This window comes from Mauremys reevesii, linkage group 1 (assembly GCF_016161935.1).
Source record: "Mauremys reevesii isolate NIE-2019 linkage group 1, ASM1616193v1, whole genome shotgun sequence".
Classification (NCBI taxonomy): domain Eukaryota; kingdom Metazoa; phylum Chordata; order Testudines; family Geoemydidae; genus Mauremys; species Mauremys reevesii.
The window spans coordinates 211211309-211236927 of NC_052623.1; the positions used below are offsets into that span (position 1 = coordinate 211211309).

Below are 25619 nucleotides of genomic sequence, written 5' to 3' on the forward strand. Positions count from 1 at the left end.
CGGCACCGCCTATAACGTCACACCCGTGACGCCCCCGCGGCTTCCGCCCCCGCGTTCCTATGGAGACGCCCGGCCGGCCGGGCGGGAGCCGCGCTGGGTCCATGGAGGAGCCCGGTGGGGTTGTAAGTGACCCCCCCCCACCCGCGCGCGCGCTCTCCCCCTCCCTCCTCGCGCGCCCCGCCCCGCCCCCTGACGCTCCCCCCTCTCCCCCCCCCAGGAGCGGCGCTGGTTGCGGGCGGCCCGGGCCTTCGTCTGCGAGACCCTCTGCCCCGCGGGGCCGGGCGGCGGCGGCGGCGCTGAGCAGCTGGCGGACTCGGTGCTGCGGTGCCTGCGGAGCACGTGGGGCGGGCGGAGCGGGGAGCTCCCACTGGGCTACAGGTAACGGGGGGGGGGCAGCGGGTCCCTGCCCGCCTCAGCTGCGCCCCCTGGTGCCCGCCCCGCCTGCCCCGGCACAGGGGCTGGGACGGGGGGTGCTGCCGAAGCCCCGGGCGTGGAGCGGTTTCCATCCTCTCCGGGCGTTACAGTTTGGTTCTCTCTCAGCACCCCCACTATGTAAAGTGCCCTGGTGGGGCTCGTGTCTGCGCCGCCTGGCGGGGCGGCCCCCCCCCCCCCCCGCCCCGCCCGGGAAATCAGATCCCTGCTCCGCCCCCACCTCAGTGCGGAGCATCCTCAACTCCCTGCTGCACGTGGGGACCTGCAGGTCCAGGGCCCGCCAGCCCTGCCCCCGCTGCCAAGTTGAACAGGAATGACCATTTCACAAGTCTGGGTCTGGATGACTGGCCAGTGGCGGCACTTGGCCCTTCACGAGAGTTTGCTTCTCTGAAGTTGCTTGGCTTGTCAGACTTCAAAGGTGTAGGCCTCTCTTGGACAACACTACACCCCTTCTTGACTTAGTTGGCTCCCACCACTAAGTCCTGCTGACCTACACCTGAAAGTTAGGACAGCCTAGGTGCATTGCTACCCTGTACAACTAGTTAGTTTGACCTAGGCCCACACAGCTAAGTGGATGGAAGAGGGGGTGGATTTACTACCCAATGGAAAAAACCCTTTTGTGACTGTACTGAGTGTCTGTGCTACAGTACTACGTAACATACCTGCATTTGTGCCATTGCAGCACTTGTGTAGATATGTCCCAAGTCCTTGTGACTCTACAGTACTGCTAACTGCACTTCATCTGCACTTAATGGGGGTCCTAGTGTAAACAACATTCCAGCATCACAGCCCTTTCCAAAATCCTGTCAGCTAACTGCTAGGTGCAAGTGCTGAAAACAACAGCTGGAGCGCGGTCTACACTTGAGCTTACAGTGTTGCTGATGCTGTTGGGAACTTTTTTCTGAAATTCCCTAATGTAGACAGGGCCTATGCCTGTGATGTGGGTATTGTTATTGCTAGGCACGTATATTAAAACTAGCTGGGCTGGGAATGAACTGACAGTGCTGCCCATGTCTCTCATACTTAATGCCTTGATCAGTCTCAGCATTGTAGAATCTTAGGCACATCTTTGCTCATTAACAGTACCTGATGGTGTGCAAAAATTCTCTTTATCTAGTCTATTAGTTTAAGCTTGGATACATTAAGCTTGGCTGCATTCTTACAGTTGAAGACAAGAGCCTGAGACCTCTTTGATTTGGCATCTTTCAGCCTCACATCCTTTAAGCAAGGCCTGTTAAGATGAAGATTTAACTCTTAAGATTGGCAGCATTGTTTTGATCTGTCTCCCTATAAGCAGCACAAAGACTACAGTCAGCCACTCTTCTAGCTACAGGTCAGCACCTCCAAGCACCTTGCTGGTGAAATGGGATCAGTATTGATTTAGAAAGGAGAGTGCCCCTTACAGAGTCATCCATATCACTCACTCCACACAGTTTCCTTGGTCTTCTCATGGAATCTCCCATTAATATTCTGCCTAAACTGTGGGATAAAGCCCTCCCACATCTCCTAGAAAGGTTGTTCAGATGAGTATATTTTTCAGTCTCTGTTCCCAAATATTTCTCCAAGTCCTGTGTATGCCCAGCCATGTGACCACAGTCCAAAATGGGTTGTGCTTCCTCTGAGGTACTCACAGGTAAATGTGCTCTCAGGGTAAATGTGGAAATAGATTGTGTTCCTGACACACTGGCCATTTCTGTGTTGAACCCTGTGTCATGCCATTGAAATGAGTACATTCACCCCCAAGATTTCCCATATAGTGGCACGATCTCTCAGGGGACAACATTTAAGGCTGCATAACTGCACCTGTGCTGAGCCTGACCTGCTGCAGCAAAATGTCCCTCTTGCTCCCCAGCTTCAGCCTCATCCCTTCATATTATCATTCTTTCCCTTTTCTCTAGCTTCATCTCCATCTCTGACCTCCAGTGCCAACAACGCACACCCTGCTGTAGTCACATGACCTGGAGCACCAGTGACTTCAAGAAATGGGCTCACCAAGATGAGGTCATCTTGCCCAAACAGAGTGTTCTGCCACGGACTCACCTGATCCTGATTGGCTACCTGACGGATGGAAGAAGGCAGGAGGGAAAAGAGAAGCTAATGGATGGCAACCTGTATGTGCAAGACAGCACTGGTTCAATTCCCTGTGAGGTATGGCAACAGGCAGCTTGAGGGATCCCACTCTTGGTAACATTTCTGAGGGACCTTGCAGACCGCAGGAGGATTGAAACAATTTGCAAAAGATTGTGTAATTTGGGAGATCAAACATGTGTCTTGCGAGGGGAAGGCAGTGAGTTTAAATGCCAGGGAGGAAGGGTGAAATATGTCAGCTCTTTCATTGCTAAAGAGCTAACTACCAAATTTACTGGACTAGGGAATGACCGGAGAAAAGAGGCAGGGGAAGAAGGTTGTTCCTGTCAATTACCGTTGAAGTGTCATTTCAGTTACTAATTAAGTAATGGAGCAAACACTTTGAGAGAGAGAGAGACTCTGAGAAACTGATGGGACCAACAGCGGTAAGCTTGAATTACAGGCTATTGAGCTGAAATAAGTGCAACAGGGGAATTATGCTGGGCTTTCAATGAAGCATGTGTTACAGTATATCAAATCTTGGCTTGGATGGGGTGCTACCATGCTGAGGCCTGCCTGGAGGATCTTGAATAAAAGAGATCTAGGTAAATGGCAGCATCTGGAATTAGGGACAGGAGGTTGACACTAGTGATGGAGGCCCAGGGCTCTCTGTTTTGCCACTTATCAATAATCTAAGAATGGGAGAAGAGAATGTTAATTATATTTGCAGAGAATACTGCATTGGGATGAGCTTCAAACCCTGGTGAAGACAGAGAAAGATTAGAAATATGGTCTGGAAATACCAAGCACTGCCAAAACTTAGGAGGCTGTGAATGAATCCTCACCAGACCCTGGAAGGGGAGAAACCTGGACCCAGGGAATGCTATTCCTAGTGCCCAGCAAATTGCTACTCCTGAAGGAGGACAGAGATGGAGTTCCCAACGGAGCTGTCAGGGTTGGTCAGATCAACCCACAGAAACCTCCCCTGGCTACAGGAAGCTCTGCACTATGGGGGAAGGGGAGCTTGGTGTGGAGGTCTGGGTGCAGAGGATGTGAGGCTCAGTGGGGTGGGGGTCCCAGATGCACGGGTTGGGCAGACAGGCGGAGCGGCTCCCTATACAATGACCTCTTCTCCCACTTTCTGGCTCCATCGCTCCTAGGCCATGAGGGGTGAGGGTGTCACTGTACAGGGAGCTGCTCCCTCTGTCTGCCCAACCCCTGTGCATCTGGACCCCCGCATCTAACCTCCCTCACTGAGCTCACATACCCAACTGAGCCCCCCAATCCCAGGATCACCCAGACACCCCCCCCCGAGTCTCACCCCCTTCATCAGGAGCCCCCCACACCCAGGCTCCCACCCCACTGAGCCCCAACCAGCTGCACCCTGACCCTCCCACCCATGAAGCCCCACTCCTCCAGCACCCAGACACCCCCGCTGAGTCCCCACACCCAGACTCCCCCTGCTGAACCCTAACCACCTTCAACTGGACTCCCGTGCAGAGTCCCATTCCCCCTGCACCCAGAACCCCACAATGAGCCCCTGTGTATCCAGATCCCTCCCACACACCCCCACCAAGCTGCCTGCAGCCATGTTGCGCCACACAGAACCCTGGTACTCTTGAGGGAATTCCACACCAAAACATTAAAAAAATTAAAATTCTTCAAAGTTCTTCATATTTTATTTGTCAAAATAACACAATATAATCACACCATTTTAAATTATTTTGGTAATTTATTTCAAAATACTTCTCGGCAAATAATTGAAAATGGTCTGATTATATTGTGTTATTTTGACAAATAAAATATGCAGAATTTTTTGGCACAGAATTTTTACTTTTTTGGCACAGAATCCCCTCAGAAGTAAAATTGCATAGGTGTTTACAAGGCTATCTATAGTTTGGGGATCTCTCTTGGAGCAAAAAGGGGTTTATTTCTCTACAGATCAGTCACTGCCACTGCTTGGGGAGCAACACAATGTGCATCTTGCTAGGAACTGATCTCTTCTCTAAAATGAGCTGTGAGAGCTTGTGCTGTGCGACGGGAAGGCTGGACTAATGCTGTAACTGTCTTAGTTCTGGAGTTGTATTGTGAATATATTTCAAATTGCAGCACCTTTTATTTTTTGGTTTAGCTCCTGCATTTTGAATCTGAGTGGCTGGAGCTACTGTTTCTCTTCCCCAGCTGGGCATACATACCACAGACGAGTCAGGGCTCAGCTGGATATGTGGAAATCCTGGCAGACCCAGTGCCAGTGGATCCTCGACCAGAGAGAGTGGTTGACACCATCCCTATCTTCTACCCAGCAACAGCTGCACAATTGCTCAGCACCAGGTAAACACTCAATTCTCTTAATTCAATGTGTGCAGCAGTTGCTACTGCCATTTGTCACAGGTTCACTCTACATCACAGCAAGAACCTGGCCTGTTCAGGGAGATGTGGATTGGGTCAGATCCATGCTGAATGTGTGAGAGAACAAGTGAGTGGTTATAATACTAAATGTGTCTATTAAATCATTTAAATCAATGAATAACCTATACTCCAAAAATTTGTTGGGTTTGCATAACTTGGATAAGGTACAGATGCAAACTTTCATGACTCCATAGATTTAAATGACCAAAATAAAACTTAGGAAATAATAGAAAATATATGAAGATAACAACATATGCATTTAATTTTAAGTGACAGCTCATTTAAAATAGTTAATTTAACATAAACAGGTAGCTCTTATGGAGTCGTGAACCACAGTAATCAAAGTCACAAGTTGTGGGTAGGTAATTCTAAATGTAAATACTGAACTAATAATATATATCACAATTCAGAACCTTATAAGGTTGCTAATTAAGATAAAGGCCCATTTAAGCTAATCAGAATGTCTGTCATAATCTTTAAAGTTTATAAACTTGGAAACTAAGCAATACATTTAGTAAACACAAATTGAGGTTTATAATTTCAGATTACATTGTAGATAAGTGGTATGTATTTGTGAAACCTTTTATCTCTTTCACAAAGACAAATAGATTAATTACACCAAATATGCAGAATAAATCAAAAGCTTATAGTTTCTTTTGACTTTCACCAGTAAGTGAATCACAGTATATCAGGCTAGTTTAAACATTTTTTTTATAAGCAACGGTAATCTTTTTAGCTAAAAGATTAGTCATTCAACAGGACATATTTTCTTTTCTATATTTTAGAGAAAGCTGTAAGCTGGGTGAATCTTAGTTTTTCTTCTGATGTCTGTTTACTTTAAGCTTGCATAAATCATTAATAGATTTTACTGCTGTAATAGAGCAGGCTATAAGGAGATCTTTATATTGAGGTTGTAATGAGCACACCAGTGTGTCTTAGCTACTTTAGTCATATAATTATTTTAAAATATTTCCAAACAATGAAGTTGAAATGTATTAGTAGTGACTAAGACAAATTGTCCATTTAAGTCACATACAAATTTTGTAAGCCAAAGCATGTACTCTTGAGAACTTGGCTTAACATGAGCATTTGTCATTTGCATAAAAGCACATGCATAAAAGGAGTCTTTTATGCACAACACCAAGGTACATAAAATTTTCCAGCAACTTGTTATGGTTCTTCTCAAGATGAGTGCATGTTCACCATGGCCTTTGGTTCATGGTGGTACTGTAGATGGTAGGCAGCTATCAATCCTTTCTCCTCTGGATCTTGCCCATGGGTTCTTTCTTTTTTCTTTTCTTGGATTCAGAAAATATAGTGGCAGCGCATAACTTTGGCAAGTTTTTTAGGGTTTACCTGAATCTGGATCTTTCAGATTTCTGTGATTCTTCTTAGCTTATGTGCAACATGCCTCAGGTGGCACATGACCAAGATTCATTACCGAATTTGATCCGCTGGTTGGATCATTAGCTTCCTCGGCCCAGGCCAGTTACTGATGGGGAGTGTGACGTGATGGTGGCCAGCCATTTGAATCTCCAACTCTTTTGTCCAAGAGATGTTTTTTGCAGATTTTTTTGTTTCTCCTTCCTCAAAATCTGCAATGTTGTGATGAGTTTTTTGGGGTTTTTTGTTTTGTTTTTTGTTTTGTTTTGTTTTTGGCAGCACAGTAGTACCTAGAGTCACCAACCAAGATTTGAGGTCCCATTGTGTTAAGCACTCTATGTACATTTAGTAGGAGACAGCTCTTCAGCGCAGGGACTATCTAGACAAGTTAAGCAAAGAGTCTGAGAAAGGAAGTAGTACAGTGGCTTGCCATTGTACAGATGGGGACTTGAGGAATAGGGAGATCAGGTGATTTGGTCAAGGTCCTGTGGCAGTGTAGGGAACTGAACTCAGATGTTCTGAGCCTCTGTCCAGTGATATAAATGCAAGACCATCCTTTCTCTTATCGAGTTTCAAGTTGACATCATCACGTTGTCTCATTCAGACACCTGATCTCTTGATAAATAATGTTATTTATATGTCACTTTCAAAATGTCCAATCAGAAACCTAATATCTGAATGTTTATCTGTTATCTATAGCTGCTTTAAATTAATCTGCTGGTCACTGGTACCTGATCATCTTGCCAGATTCTTCCTGTTCTTTATAACTGTTTCCTGTTTTAGAATTCCTGTGTGAGTGCATGCTACACTTCTGGGGTCAAGTCAACTTTTGAAGTAGCAGAGATTTGTTTTATGATAATCTGGACTCTTTTGATCTTGTAACAATAAAGATGTAACATACACAACTTTTTAAAAGTTTCTATGAGTCCTCCTGTCTGTATGCTTAATCTCTTTCTTATTGCTGTGTATCTCCATCTTTGAATAACATCTCTTACCCAGAATTCTGCTATAATCCTGTTGCTGACTCTGGAATTCTCCTTTTGTTCTGTCAGAATATAAAATTTAATATTCTCACTGTGTATTACATGTAAAAAGAACATTATTTATGTTGCAAAGTCAAGCACCTGAAAGTCAGGAAATGCCAGATTTATGCCTATGCAGTTATAATTCAGCCCCTTTGAGCACCCATCCTGTGCACTGAATGAGGCAGCAGTCCTGTGGGAATTTGTAGATGATCATGTAATTAAACACCTTATCTTACTTTTGTTTTGCATCCCTCACTCTCTCGTTTCTATTATTTCTGAAATAAACCTTGTTTTATTACAAGTGCTGTATGGTATATTGGAACGATGATTTAAGCTAAACTGGGACACTGCTCTTTTAGGGGCAGAGGATTGGGTTTCTGTGAGTTGCCCGTGTTAGGGCTGGATATCACAGGGGAACGTTTCAAGGGGACTTGCGGACCGGGGTGCACCTGTTGTTAACCTGCAAGATGAAGACGGGGCTGGCATAGCCTGGAGGAGAGTGCTTAAGTGGATAACAGGCTGGTGGTGGTAGGGAGCTAATGCTCAGCCACCACAAGCAAGGCTACCTCCCCCTAGAGCCAGGGGGTAACAAGGTGACTCTCAGTCTGGGGTATCCGGAGACCCATTACAGAGTTGTGTGGCTTGTCACTTTTGAAAATCTCATCCCCGTCCCTAGGAAGAGGGAGAGTCCACATTACCCCTTTGGGACCTTTTCCTTCCGTGAGTAGTACATACTGCACCACACGTGCGCCTTGGCTTAGTTGTTGGCCTAGTTCTGAGTTCTGCTTCCATCTCTCCTCCTCCCTTCTCTCCCCTGCCCCCAACTTCCCGTAGGGTTCCGTGTCAGAAAAGAGCAAAGCTGAATGTGGCAGGTGAGCTGGCCAGACTCAGCACCCTCTTGTGCATCCACCACAAGACGTTCTTTTTCCTCTTTCTGAAGTGCTTCACCTCTGCTGCTTGTGTCCCAGTGCTGGTGCAGGTGAGTTCTTGGGGCTTTGTGTCCCTCTGTGCTGGTGCTTTTCAGGCCCTGCCATGAGGTCAGCCTTTTCCCATCTTGATTCTTATTTATCCCTTTATTATTCACAATGATCTTGTATATCTCTGGTACCTTCCATCCCAAAGGGTCCCATAACACTAGATAAACTGCAAAGCGGGATCACTGCAACCTGCAGAAATGCAGCCACCGTTGCGGTGATACACAGCTCCACTGTCCCAGCAGGATTCAGGGGCTTGGGCTGGAGTGTGGTGCAGCCCTGGGAGCAGGGAAGATATTGGTCTGCATTTCTAAGAACACACTGGCTGTAGGAAAGGTTCTTCTCAAGTGCACTGGATGCTGATGTTGACTTTGCTTTCTCTGCTCTAGAAACCTCCCCAGCTAGCTTGGCACCACATGCTCCAGTTGGGCCATCGCTATGTGCTGACAGCACTGTGTATGTCTGGCCTGAAGGCATCGGGGCACAAAGTATTCGTCACCAGCTTCTCCTCCTGCCTCCTGCCCTACTGTGCAGAGCAAGTGAAGGAGCAGCCTCTGGAAATTGCCTGGCGGGGAGGACCAATTCAGCCAGTTTCCCCTGAAGCCACTGTGCAGCTCCCCTTGGGGCTGACAGATGAGAAGTTGCCAGTGCCAGCCAAAGAGTCCAAGATCCTGTCATACATGGTAAGGAGCTATCCCTCACCTGCACCCTATTCCTGCTTTCAGAACCACGTCCCCCTGAATTTCAGCTCCTGCCCTGCAGGGCCCATGGGCACCGTCTACACTATGGGATCACATTTTCCCCCAGGCCCAGTGCCCTCTTCACTCTTCGTAAACTCACTACTTTTCTCTGTGCTCCTGCTCCAGGGGATCATCACCCGAGTACTAAATGCCAAGGCTGGCCTCTATGAGCTTGATAACAAGATCTGTCTGTGCCTTGCTTACCAGCAGCTGTTGAACTCTGCCCGTGGACTCCGACCAGGAGCATGCGTGGAGGTGAGGTGATGCAGCTGGGAATTGAAGCACACCAGAAGGTAGGGATGGCTGAGGCACAGCCCTGTGGGTGGTGGTGTGTGGAGCAAGCTTGGTGTGCAGGGTGGGGGCAGGAGTACTCTAAATCTTTCAGTCCACAAGGGGGGTAGTCCAGAACCCAGCTAAATCAGGGATATGACTGGGCCTAGGCCTGGCTAGGGGGGGCTGATAGTAGCTATTTACTCCCCTGATTCCCGCGTAGATGGCAGCAGATCAATGAAGGCCCCTTGGGGTTGATGAGAAATGTAGTGGAATAACAAAGGGCTTTGTGCAGGATGAGAGGGTCTTTAGGGAGGGGCAGCAGAGTGGCCACTTTCTCTCTATTAAGTCATGTGTTTGTGTCTCTCAGCTCCGAGACGTCCACCTCCTGCAGAAGCCCCTGGCTTCTTTCCCCTTTGTTGTTGTCCTTGGTGCCTGTCTGCACAGCATTGTCCTTCTCAAGGGTTTCTCAAGGCTCAGCACCTTCCACCAGCCTGTAGCCTCCTCTGGAAATCTCTACATGCAACTGCTTTTCCAGTATAACCTAGGCCTGCCACTCTATCTGTGGCTGGTGAGCCTGTTGGAGATGCTGGAGCAAAGGTGAGGATGCACCTTCCCCAATCCCATTGGGAAGGGGTTGTGTAGGCCATTCAGAGCTCTGCCAGACAAATCCCTGCACTCTTCTTCCCTTCCACTGCACACACTTTGTGTCCTTGATGGTTCTGCCTACGCACTGGTTGCTTCACTCTTCTCTCCTAGGGAAGTTGTAGGTTGGTTTCTGTGATTCACTACTGGGTTCTGTTACATAACATGGTTTTTGTTCTGGAAAAGTTAAGGTTGCTCAAGTACAACTGCCAACCTAAATATTAAAAAATAAGACATGCAGTTATGTCAGACACCCTACACAGCAGCCAATCCACGGCAATTTACAGAAAGTACAGTCTTCATCTGTCCCCATTCAATACATATCTATCACATCCTCTGCTAAAACAGCCTTATAATTGATGCTAGCTACAATCTTCAGTTCTTTGTTCATTTCTTACCTAGAGTCTTGTTTTAAAAAACATTCACACAATTAAGGATGTTCATGTTCCTGCCCTTACTCTTAAAGATTTGTTAGTTTTGAATTTAGTGATATTTTTAGGGGTATAAGAAGTTCATAGATTATAGCTGAGAGTATCTTTAATTTAAAAAATTATGTATGTATAATAAACATACCAGTGTGATATTCCTAACCTTCCCTTCATCATCTGTATTTTCAAGACCTCTAATTATATTGTACTTTATGGAAGCTGTAATATTAAAATGTAGTAAGAGACATTCTTGCAGTAACCTTTGCTTTTTCCATGTAATTTCTATAGTCTGTTTTGAGGTTTGTATGTATGTTAGCAATGCGTACTGTTGGTATATGAAGTGTTTAATTAGTCGTACATGGTTTATTAACAAACAGTGGTGTACAGTCTTATCTATTTTAGGTACAGTAGAACCTCCGAGTTACAAACACCAGAGTTATGATCTGACCAATCAACCACACACCTTGTTTGGAACCAGAAGTGTGCAATCAGGCAGCAGCAAAGACAAAAAAACAAATACAGTACAGTATCCTGTTAAATGTAAACTACTAAAAATATAAAGGGAAAGCAGTATTTTTTTCGGCATAGTAAAGTTTCAAAGCTGTATTAAGTCAATGTTCAGTTGTAAACTTTTGAAAGAACTACTATAATATTTTGTTCGGAATTACGAACAATCTCCATTCCTAAGGTGTTTGTAACTCTGAGGTTCTACAGTACCTATATGGCTCCTTTTACCGTAGTATCTGAGTGGTAGGGAAGAACTGTTACCCTCATTTTACAGAACTGATGGATAAGTGACTTGCTCAAAGTCACACAAGAAGTCTCTGGTGAACTCAGTTCTTCCAAGTCCTAGGCTAGGGTTCTAACCATTGACCCATCCTTCCTCTACTGTTGGCTTTTGACATGTTATTTGTCTATTTATGAATTTAAGTATATCTTTTTGTGTGATTTAGAGATGACCAGAATTTTCTAAACTGCAACCAAAAGTAAAATATTCTAGTGGATTTTGGTCACTGATGGCTTGAAATTGTTTCTAATGGGTGAAGAAGGCTGGTTCACATTTCAGATCTTATGGTTGCATCACTACAGGGCCATAGTTATGGTTATCTTAGTGGAGTGTTTGTTTATGAAGGTGATGGAGGATGAATAGGATGAAGTGCAAATGGACTTGTTGCTGTGTAGTGTGTTTGACATAACTTATGTGGATTTCCTAGTGTTTTAATGTTTGGGTTGGTAGTGGTGGCTGGCGGGAGAGGGAGTCCTGTTGCCTCAGACACAAACATGGAGCCAGTCAGATCATAGTGTTCTCTCTGTGTGAGGATAATCGAGTGATCTACCAGTATGAACTCTTGATGCACATGTGATGTTCCCCTGGTGTTATCTGGACCATTGATCTGCTAGGTCACTCCAATCCTCAACTCTGGGAGCCAGCCTTACCCTGCTCAGCTGTGAAAACCCCCATTCCCGGGCTGTTCACGCACAGCCTCTGGCATGTAAGCTGCTCCCAGCTACGTGAGTGAGCACTTTTGGCCAGCCGCTGCTTGGATTGTGCAACTGAATGACGGTAACCAGTATCTCCAGTCCCAGACACAACCCTAGGAACCTCCATGTTGCAATGTCCAGTTATGCCCGCTGGACTCTGCAAGTTCATATGAGTGTGTCAGTTTAACAAAGAAATTGATATGTACCAAGCTTGTTTTCCCAAGGGGAGTCTCTGACACGCTTCAAACGCACTGCTTCAGGTAGAATAAACAAACACTTTTATTAACTACAAAAGATAGATTTTAAGTGATTATAAGTCAAAGTACAAGAAGTCAGATTTGGTTAAATGAAATAAAAGCAAAACGCATTCTAAGCTGATCTTAACACTTTCAGTGCCTTTACAAACTTAGATGCTTCTCACCATAGGCTGGCTGGTTGCCAGCCAGGTTCTCCCCTTTGATCAGCGCTTCAGTCACTTGGTGGTGGTGTCTGTAGATGGAGGTAGAAGAGAGAACATGGCAAACGTCTCTCCTTTTATTATGTCCTTTATTCCTTCTTGGCTTTGCCCCCCTGCCCTTCAGAGTCAGGGGAGTGTTACCTTATCGTAGTTCCAAACTGACCAAGGGAAAGGGGTGACTCACGCGAGAGTCCAACAGATCCTTTCTTGCTGCCTAGGCGAGTGTCCCTTGTTCCTGTGAGGCTGGACTGGGTTTGTCCCATGCATGCCCTGATGAGGTGTGAACTGCCCCTCTGCTCTTGGAGAGTTTTTGCCTGGGCTTGTTTTAAGCCATGAGGACACATTTTCAGCCTCATAACTATATACATGAAATTACAACCTATAACATTACTATAACTACAATGCTCAGTACATCAGGAGCCTTCCAAAGACATCTGACATGTCAAACTTTGCATTGAATACCACACTATCATATTAAAAGGATGAACATGGGAGTAAAAGGTGTTCCCCCAAGGTACAGAGTGTCACCGCACGTATATAGTCTCTTCTGCTCACTCATTCCAACCAATGCAATTGCAGTGCGCAAATTAACTTGAGAGGAGTGGTTGGTTGATTTATAGATTCCTGCATTGAAACCAATACTTTGTGGTTGAACACTAGAGCATATCCTTTAGAAAGATCCAGTTTGATCTAAAGATTTCAAGTGATTAGGCATCCTGGGTAGTTGCCTTCATTGTTTAAAAACTTGCACCTTTGAATTTATCTAATTTCAACTTCCAGCCAGTGAATCTTGTTATGGCCAGTATTGCAAACTCCAGGCATTCAAAACTCACGTTAGACCTCCCAATGAAATCACAACATGTATTTAAAAACAACAATAACAAAAAGATGGAATTTTTTAATTTGTCTTCTGATTTTTGAGCCTTTAGAGGGGAGCCACACATACCCAACTTATACATGGGTCATTTCATGTTAAGAATGAACCTTAAAGGCCTTACAAAATATAGGTCCCCTGATTGGAGGGGGATTCCACTCTGCTGTCTCATAACCCCTGGATTTTAGGGATCTGCCATTCTCTCCATCTTCACTTTCTCTCTGCTCCCTCTTGTGTCCCCTAAGTATGCCTGCTCCTCGCATCCTCCCTCTCTACCACCATATTTCCTTCCTATATTTTCCTTAGTCTCATGCCTGCACCTTACATTCATGCATAACTGTGACACAAAGGCTCCTTGGCACCAGCTTGCAAAGGTTTCATTGTCCTGTAACAGCAAGTCTTATCAGGCCTGACAAACATTATACCTAGCACATTGTTCTCACAGTATTTGTCTATGAAGAATGTCATATGAGATCTTATATGAAAGCCAGGATCACACTGATCCTCATAAACATTCTGTGATATATGCATGGATTATATTTAAGAAATTATGTATGTGTACTAAACATATGTTTTAAAGTCTAAGTCAAGGCAAAATTGGCAAACAGGTTTTGAGTCAGGCAAAGGACCTTGATTCACCTGTCTTGCATGTGGCTATGTAAATCAAGCACTGCAAACCAATGGAACCCAAATCTGCATACAGAGTAAACAGGGGGATGGGAAGACACTGGAGACTAAACCACAGGGGTTTGTCCTGTCATGGCAGGAATGAATTTTGAAGAATCTAAATAAATAGAATGCAAGGAGACGTTTTGTTCATTTACTGAGGAAACCCCTTGAAGAGTGGGTTGGATGCTTGGATCCTGGTATGACTGAAAACCTGCTAGTTCTGCAAAAGACTGGATCTTTGGGGGAAAATCTACTTTATTAAATAGGAAAAGTAACCATCGATAAGTGTGGACCCAGGTTTGCATTTTACATTTTTGTTTTATATGTAACCATTTATGTTTCCATTATCCTTATTATCTCTTAAATCTTAGCCTTTTGATAATAAATTTAGGATTGTTTTCACTATAAATGTATCTCAGTGCTGTGATGATCCCAAGTTTTACTAGTCAAGCTTTGTGTGTTGTATACTGTTCCCTTGGGGACAGCAAACCAGTAATTTCTGAGAGTGTCCAGTGACAGGAGCTGGATATCACAGGGTACCGCTTCCAAGAGGATTGAGTTGCACTGATTGATTAACCTTCAAGACAAAGTGAAGGCTGGCAGAGCCCTGAGGAGAGTGTTTGGGTGACTAACAAACTGGTGATGTCAGGGAGCAGGCATCCTGTTAAGCATGAGCAAATTTTCCTCTTGCTGGAGGCAGGGGGGTCCTGGGCACCCCAAGAAAGTGTCTCAGTAACATCCTTGCTCTATATGCAAAATTTTTCCTTCACTGTGGGTGAGCTACTAATGCCTGTATCATTCCTCCTCCTCCTCAGGTTTTGCTGTTTTGTTGGGCGCCGGCGGCTGTTCATCCGCTCTGTGCCTCAAGGCCCTGGAGTAGCGGAGAAGTTTCTTGTCCCCATTCTGAATGCTGTGGTGCCTTCTAAGGCACGAGTGAGAGATGTTCATCGTGAGATCCTAGCAGAAATGCACCATTGTCCCCTGCAGCAGGTGGGGCCCTGCTCCCTGAGCTCCCTGTTTGTCTGAGGGGAGGAGACTCATTTTGTTTCTTGCTTTTTGAATCGTTTAGTATCAGCCCCTGGTGCCCCCATGCCAGGCCCCACCTCTTTCTCTGCTGCGCTCTGTGGCTGAGCAAAGAAGCAAGGAAGCCTTTAATCCATCGCAGCTGCTGTCCCCTTTGGAGGCCCAGCACATGGGCACCCAGGAGCTGAATCGCAGACTGGCTTGGTCCTATGATACATTCTCAGCAGAGAGCTTCCAACCCCGAATGGTACGTGCTAAACTCCCTTTGCTATCTGACCTACAGGAGCTCCCCTCCTTCCTCCCACCTTGATACATGGAGGCTGGGGCTGGGGCTTCTCTCCTCTTGATTGACATGTGGGTACCTCCAGTTGGGGTGAACCCTGCTTTCCCTGCCAGTGATGTAATGAAAGAGACACTGGTTGATTCTCTTCACAGCTTCCTTTCCTTTGCAGGTGTTGCTGGGGGTGTTGAGAGCTTCCTGCAGCAGCGGCTCCCTTCAGCTGCGGGACAAGAGTGCTTCGATCCCCTGTGTGATCTCCCGCAGGGATGGGAGCCCCTTCGCTGACACAGCTCTCATAGGTGCGGCCCATTCCGCTCCAGTGGGGGATCCTGGCTGCTTTGCCTGCTGGCCCCAGGGGGCGGGCGGGAGGGAAGTGGGGGGTGCTGAGCTCTCCCACTGCCTTACCTTCTGGCTTTGGGAGCAAGGACACTGAGCTTGCTCTCTCCGCTTTGCCTGTCTGTTGGCTGAGCTCTTCTCTCTGGTATGTTTGCAGGGTCCCTTTTGCAGGTGGAAACCTACCAGCTTGTGGTGGAGCGATTCCTTCAAAGTGACTTTCCCTCCTGGGAGCAGCTGCGGACCCTGGAACATGTGAGGGGCAGAGAAACAAGGCAAGTTCCCCTTAGCCTGTGCTCAGGAGCAAAGGCCTTGGCCTCCCAAAGGGAGGAATAAAGAAGTTAAATGTAAGTGGGAAATGATCCCCTAGCCTGGGCCACAGTGACATGTGCCTACAGCTGGGTGCATTGGGCAAAGGGGAATAATCCCAAGAGCCTGGAAAGCAGTTCCAGACCCTTGGCTGGGAGGGAGAGTCACCCTGAAGCCTTGGGTGGGTAGAGGTAAAGGGGGGAGCAGCCCAGTGCTCTCACTTGCCGTTTCTTCCTCACTCGCTCGGTCCCAGAGTAATGGAAATGCGTGTCTGCTACTGTCCTTTACCTGTGGTTCAGACAGGTCCCTGGTGATGTGTTTGAAGGTTGCCCTGATGCTGTTGAACCTCCTGGCTGTTCTTTTTTCCTCCTCTGGCACCAGCTTCTGGAGTTCCCCAACATGTGCTCCTGTTAAATCCCCCCCCACACACACACCCACCCTAACTTGTGTGCACACGCACACAGTTTCTCTCTGTGGAATTGAAGTTGCCGGTGGCTGCTGTTTGAGGGGGCCATTCCTGTTCTCATCTAGTCCCTCTCTGTCCATGTCAAATGAAGAGCCAGAGTGACACTGAGCCTGTGCTTCCTGCATCACAAAGCCCCTGGGTGGTGAAATACCCCTGCAGTTCCACGTCTGTATAGGTATTTATAAAGTTGCCCATTAACGTGATATCTCAGTGCCTAAGTGCATTTCCTATGTGGCCTGCACGAGGAGGGTTCCTCTAGCTGGGACAAACCCCCCATCTCAGTCTATCCTGGATACACTAGGTTCAGCAGGCCTCCACTCCATCCGTTCCTGCTGTCTGAGCCTTTGGCCAAGGCTCCCTCTCTCTGCTGGCCGCCTAGTTTGGAACCTCCCTGCCTACTAAGTTGGAGCTGCACTGATATCTCCTCTTGGCCCCTTTTCTCACTCCAGGCTGTATGTGCAATTCTGCTTTGAAGATGTGCAGATTCTTCATACACCTGAGGTGCAAGTCCAAGAGGGTCCCACAAGCAGTGACAGTCCCTCGTTGGGGAAGAAGGATGTTTGCAGCTCAAAGGTTGAGCTGGGATCTCCAGAGGCAAAGCTGCCAAAGTTGGAGGGGACTAGCCCAGGAGCTGGCTCTGAAGAGGGCTGTGATAGAGGCCAGAGCAGTGCCAGAGGAACCAGCTGCATGTCTCGTCTATTCCTGGTCACCCAGAAAGAGGGGCTTATGTCACGCAACTACCTGCCGGCTGCAGAAGGAGATGGAGAGGGGCAGGAGCTGCAGCTGAGCTTCCAGGCCACCATACTCTGGATGGGCAAACCTCAGCTCTGGGGGCATCCCAGGGAAACTGGGAACCTGCCAGAGCTGGAGCAGACCAACCATCAGAGGGAGGACAGCGAGGCCCAGCAGAGGGTAAGGGAGGGCTGGAGGAAGCCATGGGGGTACCCTTCTGGTTAGAGTGTGAGCTGGATTTTGGTATGGGGAGCCTGCCTGAGGGTCAGGGGAGCCAGGTCCACAGAGAGTGGGAGGATGGTTGTCTCTTGACCAATGCCAGGGGCTCCCTCCCAGCTAGAGTGACCAGCCAGCAAGTGTGAAAAGTAGGGACAGTGGGTGGGGGGGTAATAGGATCCTATATAAGAAAAAGACCCAAAAATCGGGACTGTCCCTGTAAAATCAGGACATCTGGTCACCTACTCCCAGCCCACCAGGAAGAGCTCCACTTACCCTCTCTCTCTGCCCTGCAAGTGCTCCCCTTCCCCTCCCCCCACAGGGCACACCCCACTGTCACTTTGTAATCCAGCCTCTCCCTGCAGGACACCCTGAGGGGCTCTGCCTCCCACCTCCCCCACCAATGTCCCTCCCTCATCAGCTCCTCTTGTCCCACTCCAGGTGCTGCTGCTGCTCTTTATGGGAAGATCACTTCGATGGTTCCCATTCCTACACCCGGGTGGGCTGTACCGGCTTATTGTGCCCCAGTGTTTGGTAAGGAGGGGCCTTGGTGCTGCCCCCTGCCACCGTGTGGGACTCCAGAGCTGGGGCTTGCGCTTCACCCCCACCTCGTCTTTTCATCATTCTCAGAATAGCTTGTCACTCTTTGGCTCACCAGAGGCATTTCCTGCAATTGAGATCTTGCTCTCCCTGTGGCCATGAGAAGGTTAAGGGAAGCACATTAAGCCAACGTCCTGCTGGACTCAGTGTTGTGCTGTTAGCGACACATCCACGTCCCTGAATGACAAATGGAACGGCCAGGATGGTGCTGTCCCTTGCGTCACCTACAGGCTCAGCAGTGGCTCCCTGGAAGACCAGGAGTCACAGCAAAGGAGACTAAGCACCTTCTGGCTTTGGGGCTCATATTGCTGCCTCTACCCTGCCCATGGGTCTATCTGCTTCACCTCTGTGTTATACCAAAATCCTCAGGCATCTCTGCAAGGGCTTTTCTGCTACTGGTCCCTGGGCCCCTGCTTTTCCATGTACGCTTGAGGCCCTCTCCCCTGCTGATCTCTCCTCATGCCTCCCTTGATGTGCCTCCTGCGCTGTTGTTCTCACAGGACTTTGGGGTGTTTGAGCGGCCCTGTCTCTCGCCATTGCAAGGGAGGCTTCTGAACCAGCTGGGCTGCCCCTCCTGCCTGATAGTTTCAGCTGCCTGGCACCTACAGCATGAGACCTGGATCTCCTGCCTGGCTCAGCCCCAGGTATGCAGCATCTTATAGCTCTGAGTTTCCATGAGTGACTAGGAGTTCTTCCCTGGGGATCTGGCTCAGGAGACAGTACAAAACACCCATGGGCACCACGAGGGGCTTTGGCACTTCTCACAGAAGTGAAGAAAACACTCCCTAAGCCATTCTGCCCTGAAACCAATGCTGGGGAATGGTAGCCTCTCAGCATTGCACGGTTCTGTGCTTCATGGCCTCAGGAATGGATGTGGTTATGGGCCTTGGGTGGAGCTGTTCCATATTGGTGGTGGGTGCATATCATAATCCTGTTAAGTCTGTATCTCCTCCTTTTCTAGGTGATCCCAGGGTCAGAGCGGGCAGAAATGGGGCAGAAAGTCTTCTCCATTCCAGAGCTACTAAGCAATAGGTATGTTGGTCCTTCCTCTGCTGTGGTGTTGGGGTCACTGAGACATGACCACCACTTGAGAAATGGGGTCAGTGCTGGCTCCTAGTGAGGAATGCACTTTACTCAGCCACCTGCGCCAACCCCTGCAGTGCAGTGGGGTTTCTTTGGAAATCTCCCTCATGCAAGTGCTGGCCTGGCCTGACCCTATCTCCCTCTACTCCCACTACTCTCTCTCCCACTACTCTCTCTCCCTCTACTCCCACTACTCTCTCTCCCACTACTCTCTCTCCCTCTACTCCCACTACTCTCTCTCCCTCTACTCCCACTACTCCCTCTCTCCCACTACTTTCCTGTTGCTTTTGCTCCTGCTTCTCCAGATCCAGCAACAGGAAGTGTGTGCAGGGAACCATGTACTCTGCTTTTGTGGGTGTAGGATTGATCTGAACTAGCTCCACAGAAGCCTGTCTTCCAAGTTCTGTCTGCAGCCCACGTGCTGCAGCCCCAGGAGTCAGTCCCTCAGTGGGAGCCAAGTGTACTGTGCCCGGCTGTATACTAGCCCCACTACACACTGTCTGTAACATGGCTGAGAGTTGTGGAGTCTCCTGGTGGGGTTTATCCCTATCGGCCGCTAAAGACCTTCCACTCCTACCATGGCAGCTGCAGTCTTGGGTCCCTTGAGCTTATGGCTCTCTCCTAGGTTTATTGCGAAGGGGCTGGTGCATGATCTGCTCTGGGCTGGGCTTCAGAACATGCTTCCCACTCTGTCCTGACCTTCAAACGTGCTATACGCACCCATTGTCATCTCAGGGATTCCCTGTGAATGGGAGAGCTCATGGGGAGAGATGGATAAGAATCTTACATGCTGAAAGCTTGAGTTCCTAGCCCACTGTCTGGCTGGTGCAGGAGCAAAGCACAGCTGAGTTGGATAGGCCCCTGATGGAAGGCAGATGAAGTACAGTTGTTGAACAACAGTGATGCCTCCCCTGCAAAGGGTTGTCATAAATCCCCCCTGCCCTCACCTCTCTTATCCTGCCACACACCCTGGTCTATTGCTCTACCACATCACTTCCTAGGCTAGACAACATTCCGCATAACATGGACCAACATGAAAACCAACAAGAAGGACCTCCACGACTTTAAGATTAAGCTAGATAAGTTTATGGAGGAGATGGTATGATAGGATAATGGGCTTAGTCAATAGGTCAATTAAGTGCCACACTGGTAAATAGTACAATGGGTCAATGATATGATATAACCTTTTTCCAGAGGGTATGGCTGGAGAGTCTTGCCCGCATGCTCGGGGTTCAGCTGACCGCCATATTTGGGGTCGGGAAGGAATTTTCCTCCAGGGAAGATTGGCAGTGGCCCTGGAGGTTTTTCGCCTTCCTCCGAAGCATGGGGCAGGGGTCGCTTGCTAAAGGAGTGGGTGGATCGGCTTATGTGGCCTGCATCTAGCAGGAGGTCAGACTAGATGATCATAATGGTCCCTTCTGATCTTGAATTCTATGATTCTATGAAGAGGCTCAAAGAATCACGGGGCAGAATTCAGGCTGTGTACGTAATGCCCTGGTGTAGTCGTGGCCCTTACGGTGTCCAGGGGGCCCTGGGACAGATGAGCTCAGGTGAAGGTGCTGAAGTGGCTGTGCCTTAAATTTCCTTTGTTGCTGGAACCTCAGAATGGGGCATCTCTTCAGCCATCAGGCTCTGCCTCTGGTCTCTGTGGCAGGACAGAGCCCCTGATTCTTTGCTCTGCTCTCAGTTTCACAGGCTCCCTTGTCTCTTTCTCTGGTGAGATAGTGGAGCGGACCTTGTGTGCTTCCCCTGGGAATGAAAAGCTCTCTATGCCCTGCAGCACGCGGCAGCAGAAAGGTCAGCACATGCCTGCCTCTGGCAATGCTTGGTCCCCTCTGCACTGGAGGAGATAAGACACTAAGCCCCATTCTGTGTGCATATGTTAGGGGTGAGGGGGAGCGTGCCAGGGTGCTGCAGCCCTGTCCGTGTGTCAGAGGGCCAGAGAATTTCACCCTGTACCTTTGTGCGTGCCAGGGTTGGACACCATGCCCTGGGGCCAGGGGGGGAGGGGGAATGCTGCTGTGTCCCATTGTGAGTATGTGTGTCAGGGATGGGATGGGACATTCTGCTTTGGTGCCCATGTGTGCCATGGAAGGGGGTGCTCTGCCCTGGGACATGTGTGGGGCTGGGGCACCATGTCCCATTTTGTGTGATGGAGGCACAGTCACCAACATTGCTTGGCACCGGTGGGTGCTCACACCCGCCCTGCCCCAACTCCACCCCTTCCCTGCCCTATTGGACCCCTCCCCAAATACCCGCCCCAGCCCCGCCTTTTCCCCGTGTGTGCCACATTCCTCCTCCTCCCCCATCCCTCCCTGTTTCGCGCCGTAAGCACTGGGAGGGAGGGGAGAGAAGCAGGACACGGCGGTGCGCTCGGGGCGGAGGCAGAGCAGAGGTGAGCTGGGGCGGGGGTGGGGGTGTCAGGGAGCTGCCGGTGGGTGCAGAGCACCCACCAATTTTTCCCTATGAGTGCACCAGCCCAAGAGCGCCTATGGATGGAGGGACCAGGACTCTGTCTCCTGAGTGTGTTGGGAGCAAGTGAAGAAGTGCTAGGTCTTGAGATGAGTGTGGGGGAGGGAAGGTGCATGGGCCTATGTGTACAGGAGGAAGCAGGGGGACACTAATGTATGATTGTGGGGACTGGGTGCTGGCTGGTGTGTGGGGTAGGGCTACTGAAACTAGCCTGTAGCAGGGCAAGCTGGGAGTGGGATAGAGCAGCTGCTGGTGAGCTCATTGTGTCCTTGGCCTTCTGTATGCCTAGGGACCCTCCTGCCCTGGGATCACAGTGTGAAGCTGAGCGTCTCAGCTGCTCCCGGCTCCCCTGTTGTGCTGGATGTTTACATAGCAGTTGCCTACCTTCAGCATCTCTGGGGTTTGCTGCCCGGGGCCAAGATTCTCTTCCAGAACCTGCAGCGCAAAATCTCCAGGTACGTCTAGTCCCTGAACAGCTATCAGCCCAGATCGAGCCCCAGACACTCCCTTTCCCCAACCACACAGGTACACGTCTCCCTGCCACCATCCACCTTGGCCCGTGGTCTTGTGACCTGTGATCTGACCTGGACTCAATTGGCCGCATCCTGCTCCCTGTCCTCATCTCTTGCCCCCCTTCCTTCCTTTCTGATCTACTGTCCTTTCTCCCTTCTTCCTGTTCAGCTACTACCCCCGTTCCCATGGACCATGCCAAAGGAAGACCTCAGCCCATCTAGACAAAGGGGCCTCCTAGAGCTGCCTCTAATGTTTGCTTTTTTATGTTGCAGATTCCACAATGTTTATTGCACGTACATTGCCTCCAGCTGCATCAGCATCCTGGCTCTGCCGCCCACCTGCTTGCTCCTTTCCTCCAAGTGAGTCTGGGCTCTGTCTGGCTCTTCTCCAGGGGAGTTTTTCTCCATGGCGAGTTATTAATTCTTCTTTTCCAGTCCTGCAGGTATAGCCTCCAAGTCACCTGCAGCCACGTCCCCCTCGCTGGTGTTTCTGTCCAACCTGCTGCTTCAGCCTCACAGCCTGTCCCAGAGCCAGATCCTCTGTCACTTGTCCTGTGTCCTGGCTTTGTCCCTGCAATGGATCTGCTCCGTCTGCAGCAGCATCTTCAGAGAGGTGCCCACAGGGATCTTTGGGGAGGAGCCCTCCTGGGAGCCGTGTGCTTTCCGCTCAGATGCCGTTAGCTGTCTTACTGAGCCTGCCCTCTGCTCTCTGGGAACGTAGCTCTTGTCAAATACAGTTTAGGAGAAATTGATGCTTCCTCACCTTTCCCAATGCCAGACCCTCCTTCCCAGTGTCTAGCATTAATGCCTCTCACACAATAGCGCCACGACAGAAAAGGGCCCAAACCACCAGTTGCAGAGATGCATGTGACACTGATGTCTGGCTTGGCCACAGGCTGGGCTGGCTCTGGGCTGAGTGGGTGGGCTGTGCAGGAGAGAATCCTGCAGAGTGTCAGTGCTCTGCCTTCCCAGTGCATACTCCATTCCTGCAGGAAGGTTTCAGTCCCACCCAAACCCTTAGCCCAGGGACCCTCAGCCCTGGGGGGCTCCTTCCACTTGATACACTGTCCTTGGGACTGCAGTTAACAAGCTCTTTAACTTGGGACGGCACAGGGAGCGTTGGCTCCTCCCCCCCACTCCCAACTCTGACTTCTGCTCTTGCTTCAGGGGAGGTGCAGCCGACACAGCCCACCCTGCCCATCGCACACGGGAGTGAGTCAAGCCAGTGCCAAGTAAGTGCTGGGGGAGCAGGGAGTGGGAAGAGGTGGGTGGGAGGAAGCAGAGACCACCACGCTAGGGGAGTGAGAGTTGATCCAGTGAAGGCTGGTTGAGAACAGCTGACGTGGATGGAACAGCCAGTTAAAACTCTGTGTCACTTCCCTTTGGCGTGAGCACAACGCTCCTTTCCCCACTGAGCTCACATGTGCCTGCTCATCACACTGACCTTGCTGTTGTCTCTGTCCATCTGCGCTTGGCCTGCAGGATCCTGGTGGAGGATGGAACAGGTGAGGCTCTGGTGCTGTGCAAGAACCAGCAGGTGGCTGCAGTGTTAGGCCTGAGCCCTGTGGAGTGGAAAGCTGTGCAGAGCAATGTGCAGAGAAGGGGCAGCATTTTCATTCAACATGGAGGAGCCAGTGCCAGGCCTGGGGTAAGTGGCTTATTCTGGCAGTGGCTGCAGTGCTGGGCCTGAGCCTAAGTTGAGAGGGAGTCCCCTGACTCCTATGTAGCCATCTGGCTCACTCCACAGATTCACTAACAGTACTCTGGTTCCTTCTTCAGTGTGTGGAGGAGCCTCAAGACCTTGTCACCTGCTACCTGAAGAGCCTGTGTAGGAGCCGTGCCATCTGCCGGCCCATCCTGCTGGCTTTCAGCCTCGACAGGAAGTCCTCAAAGATTCCCCAGCCAGGTGCGTAAGTGCCCTCAGCTCTCACCATCAGCCTCAAGTGCTGCTTGACGGGGCAAGAAAAGAGTCACCTTACCAAGTGGCCGGAAGAGGGCTGGGGAAGTCCTCCCAGCAGCCAGGAGGAGGAGGAGGATGCACAGGCCACCTCTCTTGAGCTAGCCCAAGGGAAATCACCCAGGCTGTCATTCCTGCCAGTATCCACAAAGCAAGGTCCTCTGACTTCAGCCAGGCTGTGTGGGATGTTGATTCATGTGCTTTGGCATGGCTTGGTGGATTTATGGTTAGAAAAGTGACCACGCTGTCTCCCAAAGGTCAGACTGCTGGGGGAAGGAATGTGGTGCTGCCATGTTCAAGTTCTGTCCATGATCCCAGAAAAAGTGGGATTTTTCTGCTAAAATTTTTAGCAGGATAGTTATCACTCTTAGACTTCAGTTAAAGATCTGGGGAGGGAGAAGAGGGGAGTGTACCTGCCTTTGTTGGCTCTTTCTGATGTAGAGAGAGACTGGAAAGGTTATTGCTGAGAATTGTTTGTTTACATGAGAAACATCAAGTCTTCACTATCCTTATTGGAGAGCTCTCTGGAGAACTGGAGCTGCTTCTTGTGGTGACTTCTGCGTATTCTCACTCCTGGAATGAGTTTCCACTTCTCCAATTGTTCCTAACACACAGATGTGTCATCTTAGGAAGCTGTAAGATCCTGACATCAGACAAGAGCAGGTCAGGTCAAGACTTGGATTGGTGTTTGCTGGCAAGATCCCAGAGTGCTTAGTGCTGGCACCTCATGGAGATCTTCCACCAATCAGTATTGATCCCAATGCCGCACTGGTGCAAGGGGGTGCTGTGCTGCTGGGAGACTCTCCTCTATCAGTTGGCACTGACCCCAGGGCTTTAGCATGCTCCCAAAGTGGTACTGTGCTGCAGTGTGTGGGATGGGTGACTCAGTGAGGGTGCTGTCCTGCTGGAGATGACATCTTTCACGTGAGGTGTAAATTCCTTGTTTGTAAAGCTGGTGTTGGCATTAGTGGGAGTAGGTGCCTATCCCCATACACCTGCCGGGTGAGCAGTGCATAGCTCTTAATTCTTACATGCTGACTTCAGTCATAAAAAGTAAAAATGCTCTTTCCCTCAGAATGGGAGCATTGGTTTCCATAGCCCAGCATTCTGCCTTCCTCAGTCTCTCCGCAGTTGGTTGGTTACAGTGTTCACTTCTTGTCCTTCACTGCTGAGCGTCTGTTAAACAGCTGCTGCAGCCCACCTCAGAGTCTTATGTTGCCACACAGTGCGGGGTGAGTGGATGGAATGTGAGCTTATCAGTGGGCTACTTGTATTTTCTTTCTCCTTAGATTCACTGCAGCCAAGAAGGTTTCTGTGTGGTGAGATGGAGTTTGTGTCCCGAGTGGGAGCTCGACTGAGCCTGACGTGCCTGAACATCCAGGAGGCAGATCCCAAAGTCTTGTGCGGTCTGAGCAGCAAGAGGATCAAAACATCGATCGGTCACTCAGCTTGAGGCCTGGTCTCTCACCTCTGTCCATAGGGAAGGAATGAGAGAGCCTCTGATACAGCTTGGCTACACGTGTGTTCGGGCTGAGACTACAGGCTGTGGGCTGCGACTGGGGTGTTTGTTGTTAGGGCTTTGGGGTCACGGACTGAGGGATGGAATTGATTTCCTGAGGGATGTCATTCTGGGACTCTTGACACGGCCAGTTGAGGGCTAAAAATCTGAGAGTGACAAGTGCTCATCCCCTCTTAGCACTCAGCTGTGGGCTGGACACAATACAGTTTGTGTGTATTTTACAGTATAATATCTAATGTAAATAAAAGTATTTTTAATAAAA

At 49.2% G+C, this 25619-nt stretch overlaps 1 protein-coding gene across 6 annotated transcripts; it reads left to right on the forward strand.

The window, feature by feature from the left end:
* Positions 1–25619, forward strand: CTC1 (CST telomere replication complex component 1). 6 transcript variants are annotated; one of them, XM_039499886.1, is made up of 25 exons: positions 1–122; positions 218–378; positions 2331–2580; positions 4631–4830; positions 8151–8295; positions 8680–8973; positions 9157–9285; positions 9671–9900; positions 14671–14845; positions 14925–15125; positions 15331–15457; positions 15652–15766; positions 16716–17178; positions 17656–17748; positions 18315–18458; positions 18776–18846; positions 20585–20694; positions 21659–21824; positions 22155–22241; positions 22317–22494; positions 23049–23113; positions 23364–23529; positions 23661–23787; positions 24468–24501; positions 25128–25257. In XM_039499886.1, the coding sequence occupies exons 1-25, from the start codon at positions 60–62 to the stop codon at positions 25159–25161; spliced, it is 3828 nt and encodes a 1275-aa protein (XP_039355820.1). In that variant the 5' UTR covers positions 1–59; the 3' UTR covers positions 25162–25257. The 6 variants fall into 6 exon arrangements, with proteins under 6 accessions (XP_039355820.1, XP_039355791.1, XP_039355797.1 ...); XM_039499857.1 differs by lacking the exon at positions 24468–24501 and having other exon boundaries at positions 25128–25619; XM_039499863.1 differs by lacking the exon at positions 24468–24501 and having other exon boundaries at positions 9238–9285; positions 25128–25619.